The 20391-nt window shown below is 41.8% G+C and overlaps 1 protein-coding gene across 1 annotated transcript; it reads right to left on the bottom strand.

Annotated features, from left to right (window-relative positions):
- Positions 1-4044: 4044 nt before the first annotated feature.
- LOC120050003 (anoctamin-6-like) lies at positions 4045-18852 on the bottom strand. Its single transcript, XM_038996577.1, has 20 exons — positions 18570-18852; positions 16575-16645; positions 15897-16025; positions 14294-14359; positions 13368-13655; positions 12905-13018; positions 12657-12772; positions 12346-12480; positions 11972-12077; positions 11591-11651; positions 11234-11379; positions 10986-11063; positions 10620-10845; positions 10083-10252; positions 9672-9769; positions 8819-8949; positions 7592-7797; positions 4911-5116; positions 4720-4825; positions 4045-4573 (listed from the first exon to the last, which is right to left on the bottom strand). The coding sequence occupies exons 1-20, from the start codon at positions 18637-18639 to the stop codon at positions 4361-4363; spliced, it is 2736 nt and encodes a 911-aa protein (XP_038852505.1). The 5' UTR covers positions 18640-18852; the 3' UTR covers positions 4045-4360.
- Between the last annotated feature and the right edge of the window lie 1539 nt (positions 18853-20391).

The following is a 20391-nucleotide window of genomic DNA, read 5'->3' on the forward strand; positions in this document are numbered from 1 at the left end:
CAGTTGTGAAGAGGGCATGACAAAACCTATTCCTCCTCAGACTGAAAGATGTGGCATGGGTCCTCAGATCCTCAAAAAGTTATACAGCTACGCCATCGAGAGCATCCTGACTGGTTGCATCACTGCCTGGTATGGCAACTGCTCGGCCTCTGACCGCAAGGCACTACACAGAGGGTAGTGTGTACGGCCCAGTACATCACTGGGGCCAAGCTTCCTGCCATCCAAGACCTCTATATCAGGCGGTGTCAGAGGAAAACCCTAAAAATGGTCAGACTCCAGCCACCCTAGTCATAGACTGTTCTCTCTGCTACCGCATGGAAAGCGTTACCGGAGCTCCAAGTCTGGGTCGAAGAGGCTTCTACACCGCTTCTACCCCCAAGCCATAAGACTCCTGAACAGCTAATCAAATGGCTACCGAGGCTATTTGCATTGCCCCACCCCCCTTTTACGCTGCTGCTACTCTCTGTTTATTATCTATGCATAGTCACTTTAATAACTCTACCTACATTACATATTACCTCAATTACCTCGACTAACCGGTGCCCACGCATATTGACTCTGTACAGGTACCTCCTGTACATAACCTCACTATTGTTATTTTACTGCTGCTCTTTAATTATTTATTACTTTAATTTCTTATTTTTTGCTTATCTAATTTTTTTACTTAACAGGTAATTTTCTTAAAACTGCATTGTTGGTTAAGGGCTTGTACTGTAAGTAAGCATTTCACTGTAAGGTCTACACTTGTTATATTCCGCGCATGTGACAAATCAAATTTGATTTGATTAGTGTTCAATTTATTAAAGTGGCCAGTGATTTCAAGCTAGTGAATTCAATATCCTCTTAATAACGAACCTTGAACAAAACTCCAAAACTGTACTCTTTCAGTCAGATTTAAATGTCTATTCAGATCCCTACACAGGCTCGGGAACCTCGGAGGGGGGAACCTCTTCATTCAGTATTTCCTGTAACATTTTTGCTGTAAAGTCCTGGAGATTCAGAAATCTGTTTGCCGCCTTCACAATGATGTCTAACTTCTTACATGTTTTATGAGTTTGACTAGTGCAATGTATCACTTGCGCTATAAACGCAACAAAGTGCACCTTCTTCACTGTCGGGATCCTTCTCCTGCATGGCATTCACTGCAGACTGTCAGACATCTGCTACCATCTCATGTCTACTCACTCCTTCACACCGGGGTGTTCAATCATTTGCCTGAACAAAAGACTGTGTTGATTACTACCAGAGAGGAAGACGTGAAGCGAGAGGTTTTACTCTGCCCAAAATCTGTCCATGAAAACAATCTAACGACGTGAGGAATTTTTGCATGGAGGTCAATGAGAGTGTCGAATTTGCTCAACAAAAAATCAAATTGCTAATTTGCTACGTGAGGCTTATTTGATGGAATAAACGTGTCATAATGGTTAGGTTGTTATGAATGCAACGATATAAGTGGACAGACGTGGCATTTCGGTAACTTTGACAAAAAAAAACTTTATATCGGAGGTTCTTTTTCATTTTAAATTGAACCTTTATTTAACTAGGCAAGTCAGTTAACAACAAATTCTTAGTTACAATGACGGCCTACCACGGCCAAACCCTAACCCAGACGACACTGGGCCAATTGTGCGCTGCTCTATGGGACTTCTAATCACTGCCGGTTGTAACACAGCCTGAAATCAAACCTGGGTCTGTAGTGACGCCTCTAGCATTGAGATGCAGTGCCTAAGACCGCTGCGCCACTCGGGAGCCCTGTTGTCATAGCGATAGATATAGGACTCATCATGGATATAACACGTTTTAGCATGGACATTGCCATTGAAGGCTTCCACCATTTTAAAGTAGTCAACTGGTTGGGGATTCCTATGAGTTAGTAGAAATCAGCCAAAGAAGAAGAAAACGAACTACTTTAAAATGCAGTCAAAGACGCTATAATGGCACAGATGCAAAGATGAGTCCTCTATCTATTTCTATTGCCTGTTGTTCACAGCATATCTGCCCTCTCATTGGATGGAATGGTCCCACCTGATCTCCCCTCCTCCCATCCGCCTTCCATATTTGAGGACACGTATTTCCATTGTTAAAGCGGTCACTTGACTATCTTGTCAATATGATAGACAATCTTTGTTACTAGATAACATTTGAGTCCAAAAGCAAACAAACATCAGTCACAAGACTGTCGGGGCAATGGCAGACACAACACAGCATTTCAAGTATGAGAACATGTGCAGTTTATTTGGAAGAAGAACTGTATCTGACCTGAACTTTGAAAGGACGACCAACATAATCACGGTTCTATATAAAAAAACTAAGAATTTAGATTTTATTTGGGATAACATACAAATTACAATACACTTGACAAAATACTTGAAAGACAAATATTGTACACAGGGCAGATTCTTAGTTCATATATACCTTTGGTTTTAAAAAATCACAATATAATACAGCAACATATATTGATTCAAGAGGTTAGTCTATGGCGATAGACTTCTATCAAAATGCTTAAAATCGAATACATAGGTCAAAAATGTTACTGTAAATACTTGAGGTGACCATGAGTATGTATGGAAGCTCATTCCCGCCACCCAAAAATAAAATATGACTACGAGTTATGAGATAGAAAGTCATCATTATATGATAGTAAGTCATTATTATGAGATATGTTCAGGCGATCTGTATCATATAAATCCAATGTGCACTTTGCGTCAGGCCCTCCTCAACTAAGTATAACCTTATGCATATCTTATAGTCAATCACACATTGTGTGTGTGAATGTGAGAGAAAAAGATAGAGTGATTGTGGTGATATTGTTCAATATTAACGTATTGAAGAGTTTTGTTGATGTGAGTTGGTGCCTGTTTGATGACATCTGGTTGACATCAGATTTAATTAATATGTACAAACATTAGGAACACCTTCCTAATATTGAGTTGCACTCCCTTTTGCCCTTAGAACAGCCTCAATTTGTTGGGTCATGGACTCTACAAGGTGTCGAAAGCGTTCCACAGGGATGCTGGCCCATGTTGACTTCAATGCTTTCCACAGTTGTGTCAAGTTGGCTGGATGTCCTTTGGGTGGTGGACCATTCTTGATACACACGGGAAACTATTGAGCGTGAAAAACCCAGTAGCGTTGAAGTTCTTGACACTCTCAAACCAATGTGCCTGGCACTTACTACCATACTCCATTCAAAGGCACTTATATCTTTTGTCTTGCCCTTTCACCCTCTGAATGGCACACATGCACAATCCATGACTCAATAAAAATCCTTCTTTAACCTGTCTCTTCCCTTTCATCTACACTGATTGAAGTGGGTTTTACAAGTAAGATCAATAAGGAATCATAGCTTTCACCTGGATTCACCTGGTCAGTCTATGTCATGGAAATATGTTTTGTACATTCAGTGTAAAGCCACTGATTCTTCAATAATGTAACTTAGAAATTAGTAACGGTCTTACCCAATCAGAACCCAAAATATAAGCTTGGTTTACTCTCTTGTGTGTAAAGAATGTAATTGTAAACAAACACAGTATAGCTTCAACACATGTTTAAAAATATAATTTGTATCTCATGGATGGTCAGTCCTTGCATCCATATGTGAGTCCTTGTGTCTATGTATTTGAGATTGGTTACATTTCTCCTACCCCATTCCTCAGCTGTGGTGGGAGGAGCTTTGTTATTGTGCGAATCACAGATTTCCCCTTTAAAAGGGGTCGACCTGCAGGACTATTCAATGTCCATGATCCAGACATTCTATCTCATAATTATAACTTTCTATCTCATAATTATACCTTATTATCTCATAACTCGTAGTCAGATATTTTTTCTTGGGTGGCGGGAACGAGCTTCCATACTTGATGGCTTGCCTGGTCAACGCAATTTGAGCTTTTGGAATTATTCCTGACTAAATGAAGCACACCTTGAGTATTATAAATGTTTGGATAGGCCTAGGCCACAAATTGTATAAAAATCTGTATGTTGTTTAAATTAGAAAAGTATTGTTGTCATTCATAATCTTCCATATTTACCATACAGTCAAACATATGGCATTGAATCCTAATTTTAACAATACAAGACACATTAAATGTAACAGTGTACATGTAACAATCAGTGACATAAAAGTGCTAAATATGCAATAGATCCAGAGATCTGAGCAACAGAGCTGAGCTTCATGGCTGGTTTGGTTGGTCGTAGTCCCCACCAAGCTATTAAGCTACTACTAATGTTAATAATATTAATTCATAGTAATTAAAGTTATTAAAACATGTATTGAATACATCTTTAGCTGCTCACAATACTTGTAAATATTGTAGGTCCTGACAAAGGCAGGACTCTCTCTTCTCTGAAAAAGTTTCGGAGATTAAAAGTAAAGGTCCATCTCCTCCTCCTTGTCCTCATTGTGTTTAAGTATCTTATCAGCGACAGGCTTTAAGCGTTTGGTCACCAGTTTGAGGTTGGTCTCGTGAAGGATGACCTGGCTCAAGTACTTCTCTCGTTTGATCTGTTCCCTCACTGTGTAAGGCACGTCCGGGATCACGTAGGACAGAACGAACTTGGTCAGGTATACAATGTGCTGCGGGGACAATGGTATAAGGGTCGGAAGGAGGGAAAATATTATTAGGATTTCTTGAAAGGCTAGAAAATGTCCATCTGGCATTAGACTACACAGTAGAAAGAAAAATCAGGTCAAAGCAACGTTTCAGAGAAATTTCTACTCACCTCTACAACTATTATGAAAGCCATCTTGGCAGCTATCACATGCCAGTAGTAGATACTGTATTCATATTGTCTGTGGTGTCCTGGTGGATATCTGAAATCTCGATATCTAAAGTATGACAGAGAGACTGCATGAACTATTTCAATGTCTAACACGATTTCATTTAAACCCATCTCATATACATTCACATTACCTGCAGGTGGTGCTGTTATTGAACCAGTAAGGTGTTTGCAAGGGCCGGCTCTTGTTGGAGAAGTCCTGGATGTCGAACACAGAGAGCGTGTTGTTGATGTAGCCCTGCATGGTGTGACTGGAATGGTCTCCATAGGGATACACAGAGAAAGACCAGTAGTAAACCAATCGTGGGATCATGTCTGATGTGAAGGCAATGATCATGGCCTGGCAGAGAGACAAGGAAGTGGAGGAGACAGTGCACTTTAAACTGGTGCTCATCATAATAGATTAATTTTTATCTAAGAATGTCACTACATCAGCATGGTAACAATCAAATCATATGACTGACATCCAGTGATGGGATTATGCAATGGAGAATAAACCAAGATAAATACATTGTCACGGCTGTTGAATGAACTGGACCAAGGTGCAGCGTGGTAAGCGTACATTTTCTTTTATTTAGGTGAATACGCCGACAAAACAATAAAAACGGCAAAACAAACCGTGAAGCTAAAGGCTATGTGCCATAAACAAAGTCAACCTCCCACAAAGACAGGTGGGAAAAAGGGCTACCTAAGTATTGGTCTCAATCAGAGACAACGATAGACAGCTGTCCCTGATTGAGAACCCTACCCGGCCAAAACATCGAAATACAAATAATAGAACATAGAATACCCACCCCAACTCACACCCTGACCAAACCAAAATAGAGACATAAAAGGATCTCTCAGGTCAGGACGTGACAGTACCCCCCCCAAAGGTGCGGACTCCGGCCTCAAAACCTAAACCTATAGGGGAGGGTCTGGGTGGGCATCTATCCGCGGTGGCGGCTCAGGTGCAGGAAGCAGACCCCGCTCCACCACTGGTTCACCCCACATTGGCGGCACCTCTGGTGCGGGGACCCTCGTCGCCGACCCCGGACTGGGGACAATCGTAGCGGGCCCCGGACTGGGCACCCTCACTGCGGGCCCCGGACTGGGCACCCTCGTTGCGGGCCACGGACTGGGCACCCTCTCTGCGGGCCCCGGACTGGGCACCCTCGTTGCGGGCCCCGGACTGGAGGCCGTCGCTGGAGGCTCCAGACTGGAGAATGTCGCTGGAGGCTCCGGACTGGAGGCCTTCGTTGGAGGCTTCGTGCCATGACTCCTCACTGGAGGCTTCATGCCATGGATCATCACTGGAGGCTTCATGCCATGGATCATCACTGGAGGCTTCATGCCATGGATCATCACTGGAGGCTTCGTGCCATGGATCATCACTGGAGGCTTCGTGCCATGGATCATCACTGGAGGCTTCGTGCCATGGATCATCACTGGAGGCTTCTTGCCATGGATCATCACTGGAGGCTTCGTGCCATGGATCTTCACTGGAGGCTTCTTGCCATGGATCATCACTGGAGACTTCTTACCATGGATCATCACTGGAGGCTTCGTGCCATGGGTCATCACTGGAGGCTTCTTGCCATGGATCATCACTGGAGGCTTCGTCCCATGGATCATCACTGGAGTGAAGAGACGTATGGGCAGTCTGGTACGTGGAGCTGCCACAGGGCTCACCAGGCTGGGGAGACATACAGGAGGATTAGTTCTGGGTGCAGGCACAGGACTCACCAGGCTGGAGAGACATACAGGAGGCCCTGTCCTTGGCAGAGTCACCGGATACACTGGGCCGTGGAGGCGCACTGGAGGTCTCGAGCTTGGAGCCTGCACAACCCGTCCTGGCTCGGTGGTTATCTTCACCCTGCAAATGCGGAGCACTGGCACAGGACGCACTGGGCTGTGCAGACGTACCGGAGACACAGTGCGCAGAGCCGGCACAGGATATACTGGGCCGAGGAGGCGCACTGGAGGTCTGGAGAGCAGGGCTGGCACAACCCCTCCTGGCTGGATGCTCACCCTAGCCCGGCAGATGTGGGGAGCTGGAATGTAGCGCACCGGGCTAAGAACGCGTACTGGAGAAACCGTGCGCTCCACTGTATTACACGGTGCCTGACCAGTACGACGCTCGCCACGGTAAGCACGGGGAGTTGGCTCAGGTCTCCAACCTGACTCAGCCAAACTCCCTGTGTTCCCCCCCAAAATGTTTTGGTGGGGGCTGCCTCTCGGGCTTCCTTGCTAGCCGTGTTCCCTCGTATCGCTGCCGCTCTGCTTTCGCTGCCTCCAGTTCCTCCCGTGGACGGCGATACTCCCCAGCCTGCCTCCAGGGTCCCTTACCGTCCAGGATTTCCTCCCAAGTCCATGAATCCTGAACACGCTGCTTGGTCCGTTGGTGGTGGGAAGTTCTGTCACGGCTGTTGAATGAACTGGACCAAGGTGCAGCGTTGTGAGAGTACATTTTCTTTTATTTAGGTGAATACGCCGACAAAACAATAAACACTGCAAAACAAACCGTGAAGCTAAAGGCTATGTGCCATAAACAAAGTCAACCTCCCACAAAGACAGGTGGGAAAAAGGGATACCTAAGTATGGTTCTCAATCAGAGACAACGATAGGCAGCTGTCCCTGATTGAGAACCCTACCCGGCCAAAACATAGAAATACAAATAATAGAACATAGAATACCCACCCCAACTCACACCCTGACCAAACCAAAATAGAGACATAAAAAGGATCTCTAAGGTCAGGGCGTGACATACATCATCTTAAAAAATATATGTATGTTTCATAATACTTCATAATCCAATGGAGGAGCCATCACTCACATTTGATGCCACAGCCAAGATGGCGACACCTTGGAGAATGGGTTGCCACGCCCCGATGTCTTGGGCCTTCTCTGGAACCATGCGGCGGAACTGGGTGATGATCTTCCAGGCGTCCACCCGGATCTCAAAGAGGTTATTGACCAGAGCCAGGACAGGAGCCAGGGGGAAGGAGGCCACGAACAGAGTCACAAAACCAAACTGGATCACTGTAGGAAAAAGCCACGCAGACACAAAGCCAAATTTGATCACTGCAGAAAAAAAGCCTTTCCATCAATAGATCTGGGAACCTGATACTATGATAGTAGTTGATAGGCTAGCTAGGGGGGGACCTGATACTATGATAGTAGCTGATAGGCTAGCTAGAGGGGAACCTGATACTATGGTAGTATCTGATAGGCTAGCTAGGGGGATCCTGATACTATGATAGTAGCTGATAGGCTAGCTAGGGGGAACCTGATACCATGATAGTTAGTAGCTCATAGGCTAGCTAGGGGAGAACCTGATACTATGATAGTTATAAGCTGATAGGCTAACTAGGGGGGGATCATGATACTATGATAGTAGCTGATAGGCTAGCTAGGGGGAAACTGACACTATGATAGTTAGTAGCTCATAGGCTAGCTAGGGGAGAACCTGATACTATGATAGTTAGAAGCTGATAGCCCAGCTAGTGGGGAACCTGATACTATGATAATAGTTGATAGGCTAGCTAGGGGGGAATCTGATACTATGATAGTAGCAGATAGGCTAGCTAGGGGGGAACCTGACACTATGACAGTTAGTACTGATAGGCCAGCTAGGGGGAACCTGATACTATGATATTAGCTGATAGGCTAGCTAGTGGAGGAACCTGATACTATGATAGTAGCTGATAGGTTAGCTGGGGGGAACCTGATACTATGATAGTTAGTAGCTGATGGGCTAGCTAGGGAGGAACCTGATACTATGATAGTAGCTAGGGGGGATTTGCACCATATAGCTTATGTCCATCCAACCCTTCTAGATTAAGTAAGTGCCTTGGGGATAGGGGCTAGAGGTGGTTTCTGGACAGAGCCCAAAGAAATAGCAGGATCAGCTTAAAAAACTTCCGAGCATACGCATATAGCTACCACCATATTGTGTCCACACCTATCCAATCCTCTCAGATCTATAGAGGTGCCAGGGGATAGGGGCTAGGGGTTGATTTGGGAGAGAGGGAGAGAGTTTGCCTCATTCTTCATATCTTACCCATCTCCAGGTATTCATAGAAGAGGCCCAGCTTCCCAATGGGCTGCAACTGATAGTCCTGCTCCCAGCGCGGAATCACTTTTTCAGACCCCACACGTGTGCAGTAGCGGAATATCAAATTCTTCATCCACCTGATGAGAAACATGTCAATCGCAGAATCATGATGCGTATAACAAGGTAATAGAGCTCGCCAGCTTGTAGTCCTAAAAAACGGAAATGAGTTAGCATTTTCTATGGGGAAAATACAAAAAAGACTAAAAAACTGAAATTAGTTAGCATTTCCTATGGGGGAAATTAATAGGGAAAGAATGGGGGTTTGGGATAAATGCCGAAAATAAGGTCTGAGGTTGAAATAGGATTAGGAGATATTATACGTTTTCTCCTATGAGATAATATCATGACCTTAATGAATTGTGAAGCCTTTATATGCTTTATGTTTTTGTTTTGATTACATAAATGCTTTAAAATTCACAAAAAGCGACGTTAGCTGATGAAAAGGATCTCATAGAACAAAACGTATAAGATCTCCTAAGCCTGTGTTTTTGGCATTTATCCAGAAACCCAACAAAAAAACATGAATTTCCCCACAGGCTTTGGCCAATAAGCCATGGTGGTTAGTCTCCGTTAGTGCCTACAAGGAGACGCCTTTATGATTGCTCTCTGAATCAGATAATAATGATGTCTGGATACAGATACACTTGAAGATAAGGGGGAATTGCATTTTGAGTTGGGATGGAATAAACCATTGAACCAACCCTGATCCAATGTAACTGGGAAACTTTACGGTTGCTGGGCTCCTAGAGAGCTGATGTGGTTGGCTATTTTATGTTCTTCCATTGAACCAAAAACTTACGGCAGCAACACCTCCTGAATGTTATTCCAGATGGCTTTACCGCCCATGATGACAGTGAGCTGGGTTGTCAACTCAATCAGGCATCCTCCTGGATCACACTGGTAAGGATGTGACACAAACAATGCATGAACCAATGTCGGCCATCTTGTAGTATTACATGATAAAGCACCTCCATTCAAACAACTTGTATTTTGTGGAAGATTTTCTCATCTAGGTCTTTCATTTGAAATATGAGTCAAACAAAAATGCCACAGAATGCAACAGCTAATAATTTGGAAACGTAGTTAGAAGACAAGCGAAGTGGAAAAAGCAAAACACTGTCATACTGTGTTATCACATATTCTGTGCCAAGCACCAATCAACTGAGCCTTCAATCAACTGATCTTTCAATCAACTGATAGGCGTACGTACCTCCTCATTCCTGTACTTTCCCAGCAGGTAAACAGGTTGCCCAGGGTAACCAACCACTTTCCCTTTGGCAAAGGCAATGTAGAAGCAGGAGGAGTAGTAGTTGACAAACTGGAACAGGAACATCTTCAGAGTCAGACTGTTCTCATAATCCGTCCTGGTCCTTGGTAGCTCTTTAAAATGAAGTAAGGCATCTTCTCAGTCTCATCAAAAAAACATCAGGCTTAAATCAAGCTTTTGCTGTGTCCAGATTCTGCAAGTGAATCTGAATAAGGATATCAGCTAAGGGCTATTGTGGTGGTGTGAATTTCCTAGAGTATAAATATGTTGGCATACATATATTTGGATTACTTCAGACCTATTGGCGTGCAATATTTACTCATATCATGGTATAATTGCAGAATGTTTGGGGCACTGCATCAACCTTGCTAAGACACGTTTGAGTGAATATTAGCCCTTGTCTGCAAGCAGTTTGAGAAACACCATAGTTCCGTATAGCAAACCACATATTTCCTGTTGTTTGACATTGGGGTGTCTCACCGAAGTCAGTGATCCAGATGGCAACCCTCTCATACAGGATGTTGAGCACCATGATTACTACGAAGCTGATGATAGAAGCAGTGACGGAGGTGGCCATTTGTGCGGTCACATACTCCTTAAACGGTTCGAGCTCCTTTAGGTCAGACTGGAGTCTCGTCGAAAATGAGAAGAACACTGCCAGTCGGTATACGATGATGGCCACCACTGATGCTAGGATCAACACAATCTGAACACAAGCACAAACACAAGAATTGAAGGGGTCAGACTTGAAACAAAGGTTAGGGTTATATAAAACATTTTTTGCTGTTGGAGTGCATATGAATTGGTCAGAACAAGAGAACAGTAGAGAAATCCAAAAGTTTTTACCCAGAATAAGACGGTCCCGATTCCTAAAGACACTCTTATACACCGTCCACAGGCTGTATAAGGTACTTTCTCTTTTACCTAAATGAAGAATAACATGTTTTACAATTAAGTAATGATACAGGTAATATTTTCATTTTAAAACAAGTATATAACATTGCTATCATCAGTTGTGGAGTGTTCTTCTAGCCTCCTGAGTCTGACGCTATGGAATCACCATAGGGACTGTGTGACGAACACATCTTCCTTACCCGTGTGACAGGGTTGATTCTCTCGTGGTTACACTTGGCCTCATACTCGGGACGAGGTTGCTCCTCCTGCTCCAGGAACTCCACGGTGTCCCACTCATACTCCAGTTCTGCTTGGTAGCGCTTCCAGAACTCCAGAAACACGGTCACTAGACCCAGGATGGGAACAAGAGTGTAAAGCTTTATTTTACTTGCCTGGTCCTAGACTGTAGCATGTGCTGAGGAAAACTCTAATATGATTATCATGCAACATCTAATTGCTAATAAGCTTATATCAACAAAACTACACACTAAAATAATACAGTTTCTGAAACCTCTACATTTGAACATTTGGTAAGTTTAATTAATTAAATGACTCACCCCAAATGGCCATAAAGACAGCAAACACCAGCGTCCCATAGTTATCAAATATGCACAGTTTCTAAGGAAAACAAGATCACATGAAATACTTAGCTTTTCACATCATTTTTTCTCTCCATCCATGACTCTTTGTAAATTTATATGAAAACAAACCCTGTTCAAAAAGGTTTAATATGACTTGTAGCATGTCTCATGGGCCAAGGAGTCTGAGAAAACAGTCTGACATAACAAGCATTGGCAAATATAATTTTAAGGGACTCACTATCCATATAAGTCACTTTCATAATCATAATCACTCTGAATTAACCATGTGAGTGAATGAGAAAAAACCTGTACAGCCATGGACCGGAATTAGTGAACCCTAATGTATGCATTACTTACTTTAGAAGATTCACAGGTGCTGTTCAGCCTCCAGTATGTGCACTCCTTATCACACTGCGGACACATCACAATATTTCCTCCAATCAAAGGGTCGCACACCTCTTTGCTGTCCAATAAATGAACAGAACAGATGGGTCAAACTTCACCAAAAACTCAACAACAAGATGCAACAAAGTTGTTAATCATTGGGTTTTCACACAGTTAGAGTGTCAGATAACGGCATGGAAGGAACATCAATCAACTTATATTTACTCTACTTAACCTTATGTGTAAATAATTGATCTTCATTTGATATACACTAGATTTAGCAACTTGTAATATATTTCTATGGTGTTGTGGGTTTCTGAAGTACTTTCTTTGAGTTTTAAACATACCTCCAGGTGCTTGTTTCTTGAGTCGTGTACCCATAAATGAAACAGCCAAGTCCAACAATGGCAGCGAGGGCTAGCATGGCTGTATAGAAGCCCAGCCAAGCAAAGTAAATTCCAATCTTCTCCCCATAATACTTTCTGTGAGAAAATGAAAGAAAATGTTATTATTTCCATCCCATATTTTCCGTAATTACAATGATTAGGCCTCTAAGCACATTCTGTTTGGAATAATAATTCTCAACACCTTATTATGCTAAAGCAGCGATGTGCGTGCAATGTGCATTTTTGCGAAAGTAGATTAAAGCATGAATTACCTTATGAGATCAAGTGGCTGCATCTTATAGAAACTTTTAGGGTGAGCCCACTCGTTATACAGGAGGTATCTCTCATTGGGGCACTCATCTTCTTTCGACCTGACGTTGAATCTGCACTAAAGTAAGTTCACAGAAAACAAAACTAAAAAGTCCATAAAAACACTGCTCAGTCTTTTCACAGATCGATTGGTGTTTAATGTACTATGTTGTCAGTTACTAGTGCCACCCCACTCTTTATCCCCACTCACATCATGCAGGGGATAAGCAGCCTTGTACACCCCCCCATCGAGCAGCTTTGTGACACCAAACTTCTTGATGTTCCCTCGCACCTCATAGGGGGCTCGGCTGAGGATGTAGTAGGCCTGAGGAGGAAGACCAACCATTCTGTTATCATTGAAGTGTTAAGAAGAGTGTTAACACTATGTTTTAAGTATAGGTACATTGATATTTTCATAGCGCAAGGGCTGAATAACCAAAGGGCTGAATAACCAATCTAAGTGGTCTACAGACAAAATATCTTCCAACACCATTTAGCAGCATCAGAAACCTGAGATGCTTAAACTACCGAAAGAAAGTCAATGAGGTGACTTCTTTTTAGTGATTTATTTTTAATCTCTATCAAAATCTAGTGCGCTGCTGCATCTTTAACCTCTTATTGGTTGACTTTGGGTTTTATACTCCATGATGAGGTAAAGAAAGCAGTGCACTTGCCATTCTACTCCTCATGGATGGCGTGAAGAAGAGGTCCCGGTCCTTCACGTAGAAGTACTCCAGCCTGTCCTTCTCGAACGGGGCAGTAAAGTACTCCGTCTCCTTGGCTATGAGGTCCTCGCTGGGGTAGAAGTGTCTGGTGATGCAGCTGAGGAAGTTGAAGGGTGAGGACGTGGTGGACAGGTCATTGGGCTGAATGGGCAGCTTGATGTGGAGGACCTCGGCGTAGGTACACAGCACATCCCAGGGCATGTGCACCTTGACGAACAACAGCTTCTCATCTACCACCTTGTCGGAATGACGAAGATAAAACAACAAGATAAGGCAGCCCTTTTCATTTCAACTAAATGTATTACAACTTCAGTAATCCCCTAAGGGGCAATTAAGAAGACATTGCCATGATCACAAATTACATCCTTGACATAAAACAAGTACTAAAACATCACATAAATCTAATGCAATACTTTATTATCTACAAAATCAGAAGTTGGCTCTGTGTTTATCAATGTTAACTCATTGATCCTATTCCATGAAATACCACTAAAGTTTGCCAATATTTGGGAAACTACTCAAATAATGGGATTGGTGCCATAGTTTTCCACTGCAATTCAATCTCAACCCTTTCTGAGGAAATAGTTGGCTGTTAAAAGGAAAACTTTGTAAAACAACTCTGTCTGCCATCTAAAATGCAGCCAAAAACAAGATCCACAAGGTCACTTAAATAAGCAGCATGATAATAAAACTATGTAACAAAAACAAACATTAGGTATTTCTCTACCATTTCAGACCAAACGAATGTAAGATACTAAATATTGTTTCCACCCAATCGTCCCTGAAGATCGACACACTCAACCCCACTCTGCAAGCTAACAGCAGAGTAAATACATAAAGCCAGTCCTTGTAAAATGCATTATGTGGCCACTCACAGATCTGGCAGCCTCTAGTTCCATCCCCATCTTCATCAAGCTGGCCTCAAAGTACTCTCTGCGTTGCTAGGGAAGAGAATACAGGATGTTAAATCAATGGATCCTGTGTTTGTAACACTGCCCCTTCTGTTTCCCTATTGGATGAGATCCAATCTGTTTCTCTTATTACTCTTGTAATGAAAAGTGCTTTACAAATGTAAAATGTAATATCTAATACATTATTATTATTATCCCATCTTAACTGTGGTTGTGTATAGTAAATAATGAATTAAAAGTGTCATTATATTGACATTACATTGACTTATTTCCCCTCAATGGATAGCAATGCACTGACTGATTTCAACCATGTATGAAACTGACTACATCTATATGGGAATTGTGTGTACGATACAAGATTTCTGATAAAACCACGTCAAATAAATAAAAGCTCATTGGTCAATCAAAATACATTGCTACTACATACTGTACGTCTGTATGCTTCTGTTACGTGCATCCACAATACTTGTAGAGAATTGTAAATACAGGATATATAACTGGGTTGGGAATGACTAAAGGGTCAGTTTCTAGGGAAGTGGAATTTTGACTCCTTTTCCCTCTCCGTCTGTGAAAGTGCATTAAAACCACCACAGCAGCACTTCAGTATAATGGAGTGTCTATATAATGGAGTGTCTAGTCTGGGCATGTCATAATGGCCCCAATGGGTCATGACATCAAGAGCTTGGCAACATAAGCGACCACAGCTGCATAGGAGGCGTGTACACTCCTGCTGCTTTCAATACTCCCTGCTCACAAACCATTCATTGTAAAACATTAATTCAACATATGGGGGATTGTTGGTGAATCACAAATGTTACCTCTATCAAAGGTGCATTTACTTATTATTTCAGCCATTATGATGTGCCAAAATCTGACATTTAGAAAATGATATTTTGACATTTGCAAGGATAGTGTATAGTGTATGTTAGTGTATGTTACATTTCTGTCACCTTGTTGTGATGGATATTGTGAAACAGAGATTTTACTTTCATAAAAGTGTGTAATACAGTACACAACATACCTGCATTTGCAACACCCTGTCTAGAGTTTCCTCATGTTTTATTTTGGTATGTTTATTTGGCATATGATGATAAAATTATTGTACATTTGTAAATGGCCTCATATTAATCATAGGGATACCTTAGATCTGACACACCGTGACTGCAGCAAAGAAAAACTCCCTGTACAAATATTCAAAGTCAATTATCCGGGTGTACAATGAGAAAGTGTTGTGTGAATGCCTTAGGTCCTGGCATAATACAACACCAGCTTCTATGACGGAACATAACACTGATTCCTACAAGTTAACATCTTTGATGGAATGCGGCTTTAGTAACTTGTTTCATAGATAGTACAGTACTCCTCTTAAGCTTTAAGAAAACACATTTAGATTCACATATTCCTCAAAAGTATGCTTACATTGTGAAACTGCATATCATTTCAAACATGCTTTTCACAGCACAGTAGGAATACTGTTTTTAACTTCTGTTAGACAGAAACCTGCTGACCATGTTGAAAGTGAATAAGGACACTTAGACTCACAATCTGCCACTAGAAATGCACTTACTTTACGTTTCTGGAACGTTCTATTTTTGTCAATCTCCTTCATGTCCTCATCTTCATAGACTAAGACAAAGTCGATCCGTCTAACCCCATCATTGAAGAACAGAGAGTCAGATTTGCCGTTGAACTCAGCCTGTGGGCAAAAACAACAGGCGATATCTGGTAGCTCCACAGTGATATCTGGTAGCTCCACAGCCTCAAACTCAAACTCTTCTTCTTCCATGATATCATACATGTCCTTTAACGAGAGAGGGACTGACAGACAGCCTCACTGTGCTTGTACGAGACCCTACAAGACTACGTCTTTCTCAACTGACATCAGACTTAGATGGGAGAGGGAGGGAAGAGTCTACAACGGCAAAAAGTGACACACCCTTTTTTGTTCCATGAACGATAACAGTCCACATTTGGATTGGGATCAAACATAGACCTCTCTTGTAATTACAGATATTTGGCACATTGATTCATGCATTTTTCTGCATATGAAAATACAAAAGCGAATTCATCCACATCCCTCTTGGTGAAATAAATGCAAGAACAAGCCATGTTATACAAATATGGTATTAATTGTAAAGTTATTAATTGGCAGCTCAGACTAATACTACAACTACTATCAAAGCTATGCGTACTAATCATTTTCATAATGCAGAAATGTTATACAATTTAAAGGGTTGAGACTCACCTTCTCCACTTTGGGCACTGATGCCCCCTCAGGTATACTCTCAAAGGTTGGCAAAAACTCCTGAGAATAGACTGCCCCCCCCCAAAAAAACATGTATTAAAGACATGAGAGACATGCATGACAAGATCTTGATGGAGATGTGACTCTTCTTAACCAACATCTTTTGTAAGACTCTGACAAGGCCCAGCAGATTATTATGCATTATCAGATTTAATGAGCATATGCACCAGTGCAAAGTACTCAGATCTTTATTTCAGAGGGGAATATAATACCAAAGTAAAGCACATTCAACAACCCACATTAAATTGTGTTCATTCAGTTAAATGTTATATTTTATTGTGTCTGGTACTACATTCATACTTTACACAACAGATGACATTCCATCTGGAAAACTTCTAAACGTCCCATGGTAGGAAGTACTATGGAAACCTAATGTAACTGGAATCAGATGGTGTTTGGAAAACATTACCCTTAGTAACGCCCTGGAAAAGACTGTAAATGTTCAAACTCAGATACTCCATGATGGAATAGTTTGTTTAAGTCTCTTAGGCAAGTACCTCCATTCGACAAGTTGATAGCAACTGTGCTAATAAAACTGTGCTGAAAACATTATTTAAAAATCTTCCAATGTTATTGAATTGAAGCATGCCTGATGTTCTTCACTTGACTTGCTTGTATGCAATATTTCTCACTTGTTTGGCATGCAGATCCTTTGAAGTTACCAGAAATACTTAAATACTTGCATACTGCATGCCATGTGTCATGCATTTCTCCAAGTTTGACTGTGAACATATGAGACACAATACAATCTTTATCTTCAGCAAAACCATCCACCTAGCTATGTGATTTATACAGGCAACCCTTTTCCCCCTGTAGAGTACTTCCCTAGGAACAGACATGCTACGCTGAGCCTGCTTGTACTGATGCTAGACCAGTTCAAAGGCTATGTTTACTAGCTCATGGTAGAAAGACAGACTGATGAAGCACCAGCACTTGTTGGAAGCACTTTCGAAGTACTTTGTTAAATGGAGAGAGTATAAAACACATAAATCGATGTGGATTTTTTTCAGGCCCTTCCCTCAGTGCATATATAACCTGAAACTACAACTATTATCAAGTAATTATCTAGTAATGAAAACCTGCCTGATCCCAGAGAATTGATACATTGTAGGAGAGTGGGAGTCTACATTGGGCCAAAAATATGTTCGTTTCTTGTGAATTTAGACTGGGGTAGGGGAAAGCTGTGCAGTCAGCCATAGGCTATGACTGAAATCTGGCATCTGTGAATGTAATCAATGCAGTTGTTAGGCCTATGCCTATCTATTGCTATGTCCTCCAGTGTGATCAAGGAATACTTATGTATTCCAGCGACCTTAGTACAACTAGCGACGTAGTCAAGTAAGTCGGACCTCTTGGTGTATTGGCTAAGGCCTTAGCTTGACAACCACAGATATCCCAACATTCGCTGCACTGGTGTCAGAAGTGGGATGGGGCATCCTTCATGGTAAACACTGAGGCCATGGAATGTGTGCCTGTGCATAAAGAGATTTGGAAACATTGGAGCTTACTTTCCAAAGGAAGGATTGACCAGTCAGTGACTGGGTTTGATTCTCAGTTAGGATACCCTCTAATTCACTACAGTATTATTGACACTGTGGTAGATGATAATGAAGTTTATGATCATGTATAGTGTAAGGTAGAGCAGAACCCTCTCATTACAGAGGGCAATGGTGGTGCCAAAAGTCAGTAGTTATTGCATAATTCTTGAACGTATGAAATAATAAAGGAGAAAACATATAAGGTGTACAACATAATTACATTTGACAAGAAAAGAAATGTGCACCAAAAAACTATATTTTGAATAGCGTAGCGTAGCATATGGTTCATGATAGGTGGAAACGAAAGGCTACAAAGGAAGCCTACATTCTTCCGCCCTTTTCTCTTGCGATAAAATATCTTGTGTCGCGAAAGATAATGAAATCCACGTGAACTTACCGACGTCATCTACCATACCCATCTCTATCTCCGTGTCGCCCTCCAATTCTGTTTCGGACACATAATCCATTTTAAAATTGTCGTTGTACCCGTTCTCACTAATTTTAATAAATCTGTCACATATCACAAGTCATAAATGGTTAAAAGTGGAGGGTTGTCTGGAAAATTTTACCGCGGGAATAACACATCATGTAGATTACTGCCAATGAGCTGCATGTGTTCCAAAAGTTGACAAACTTTATTTGTCAACATTGTTTCAAAAGAAAAAACGGTGCATGCTTTTCAGAACAAATTCTAATTTGAAAGAGTGGGTGGGTAGTCCTATACGGACTATGGGTACTTTAGGAGGAGGGTTTTTGAGTAGTCTCTCTAGACAGACCGGTTCCCTCCCACCAGCCTAGTTTTTGAGCGATTTGGCAGCTTTGTTACGCCCACAGAAACTGTCTGAATAGCATTCGTGGCCCGTAGTGTAGTTGTCGTTTTCCGATTTTCATATGCAGTGAATGGATGATTGTCATTGGGAAATGTTATTATTGCGTTTGCTGGTTATTATTAACCAGTGGGCCCGTGGGTGTCCTCAAAGAGCTTTGGAGTCCTGAAAAGGTAGGGACAAAACAAACAAATTGAACATAACAGTATGGTCAACATATCTCACATTTAATTGAAAGATTGTTTGACATCCATATTGTGGAATTTCATATCTTGAGTGTTGACAATAAATATAGACCACATATTTTACTCTTAAAATGTGACCCCTTGTTATCTGTTCTGATCCCAACCAAATTCCCTGTCAGATACTGTTCCCTATACTGTTCCATATTAGATAGACCTAGGGGTCCCCACCATACTGTTCCCCATTAGATAAGTTCAGTGGCGACCCATCATTCATTGCCTGTTTTGCATGTTATTTTGGAATTAATATGTGTCACATATCAGTTTGCAAACAATGTAAAACAAATATACACTACCGTTCAAAAGTTTGGGCTCACTTAGAAATGTCCTTGTTTTTGAAAGAAAAGCACATTTATTTGTCCATTAAAATAACATCAAATTGATCAGAAATACAGTGTAGACATTGTTAATGTTGTTAATGACTATTGTAGCTGGAAACGGCAGATTTGTAATGGAATATCTATGTAGGCGTACAGAGGGCCATTATCAGCAACCATCACTCCTGTGTTCCAATGGCACGTTGTGTTAGCTAATCCAAGTTGATCATTTTAAAAGGCTAATTGATCATTAGAAAACCCTTTTGCAGTTGTGTTAGCACAGCTGAAAACTGTTGGGCTGATTAAATAAGCAATAAAACTGGCCTGCTTTAGACTAGTTGAGTATCTGGAGCATCAGATGACTTTTTCTTTGCAACTCTGCCTAGAAGGCCAGCATCCAGGAGTTGCCTCTTCACTGTTGACGTTGAGACTGGTGTTTTGCGGGTACTATTTAATGAAGCTGCCAGTTGAGGACTTGTGAGGCGTCTGTTTCTCAAACTAGACACTCTAATGTACTTGTCCTCTTGCTCAATTGTGCACCGGAGCCTCCCACTCCTCTTTCTATTCTGGTTAGAGCCAGTTTGCGCTGTTCTGTGAAGGGAGCAGTACACAGCGTTGCACGAGAGCTTCAGTTTATTGCCAATTTCTCGCATGGAATAGCCTTCATTTCTCAGAACAAGAATAGAATGACGAGTTTCAGAAGAAAGTCTTTGTTACTGGCCATTTGAGCCTGTAATTGAACTCACAAATGCTGATGCTCCAGATACTCAATTAGTCTAAAGAAGGCCAGTTCTATTGCTTCTTTAATCAGCACAACAGTTTTCAACTGTGCT

Source organism: Salvelinus namaycush, chromosome 6 (genome assembly GCF_016432855.1).
Source record: "Salvelinus namaycush isolate Seneca chromosome 6, SaNama_1.0, whole genome shotgun sequence".
NCBI lineage: Eukaryota > Metazoa > Chordata > Actinopteri > Salmoniformes > Salmonidae > Salvelinus > Salvelinus namaycush.

Coding starts and splice junctions, on each gene's coding strand:
- LOC120050003 (XM_038996577.1), bottom strand. CDS start 18,639: ATGGATTATGTGTCCGAAACAGAATTGGAGGGCGACACGGAGATAGAG. Junction 13,019..13,367: donor CATCCATGAGGAGTAGAATG/GCAAGTGCACTG, acceptor CTTCCTCCTCAG/GCCTACTACATCCTCAGCCG. Junction 10,253..10,619: donor CATCTGGATCACTGACTTCG/GTGAGACACCCC, acceptor TTCATTTTAAAG/AGCTACCAAGGACCAGGACG.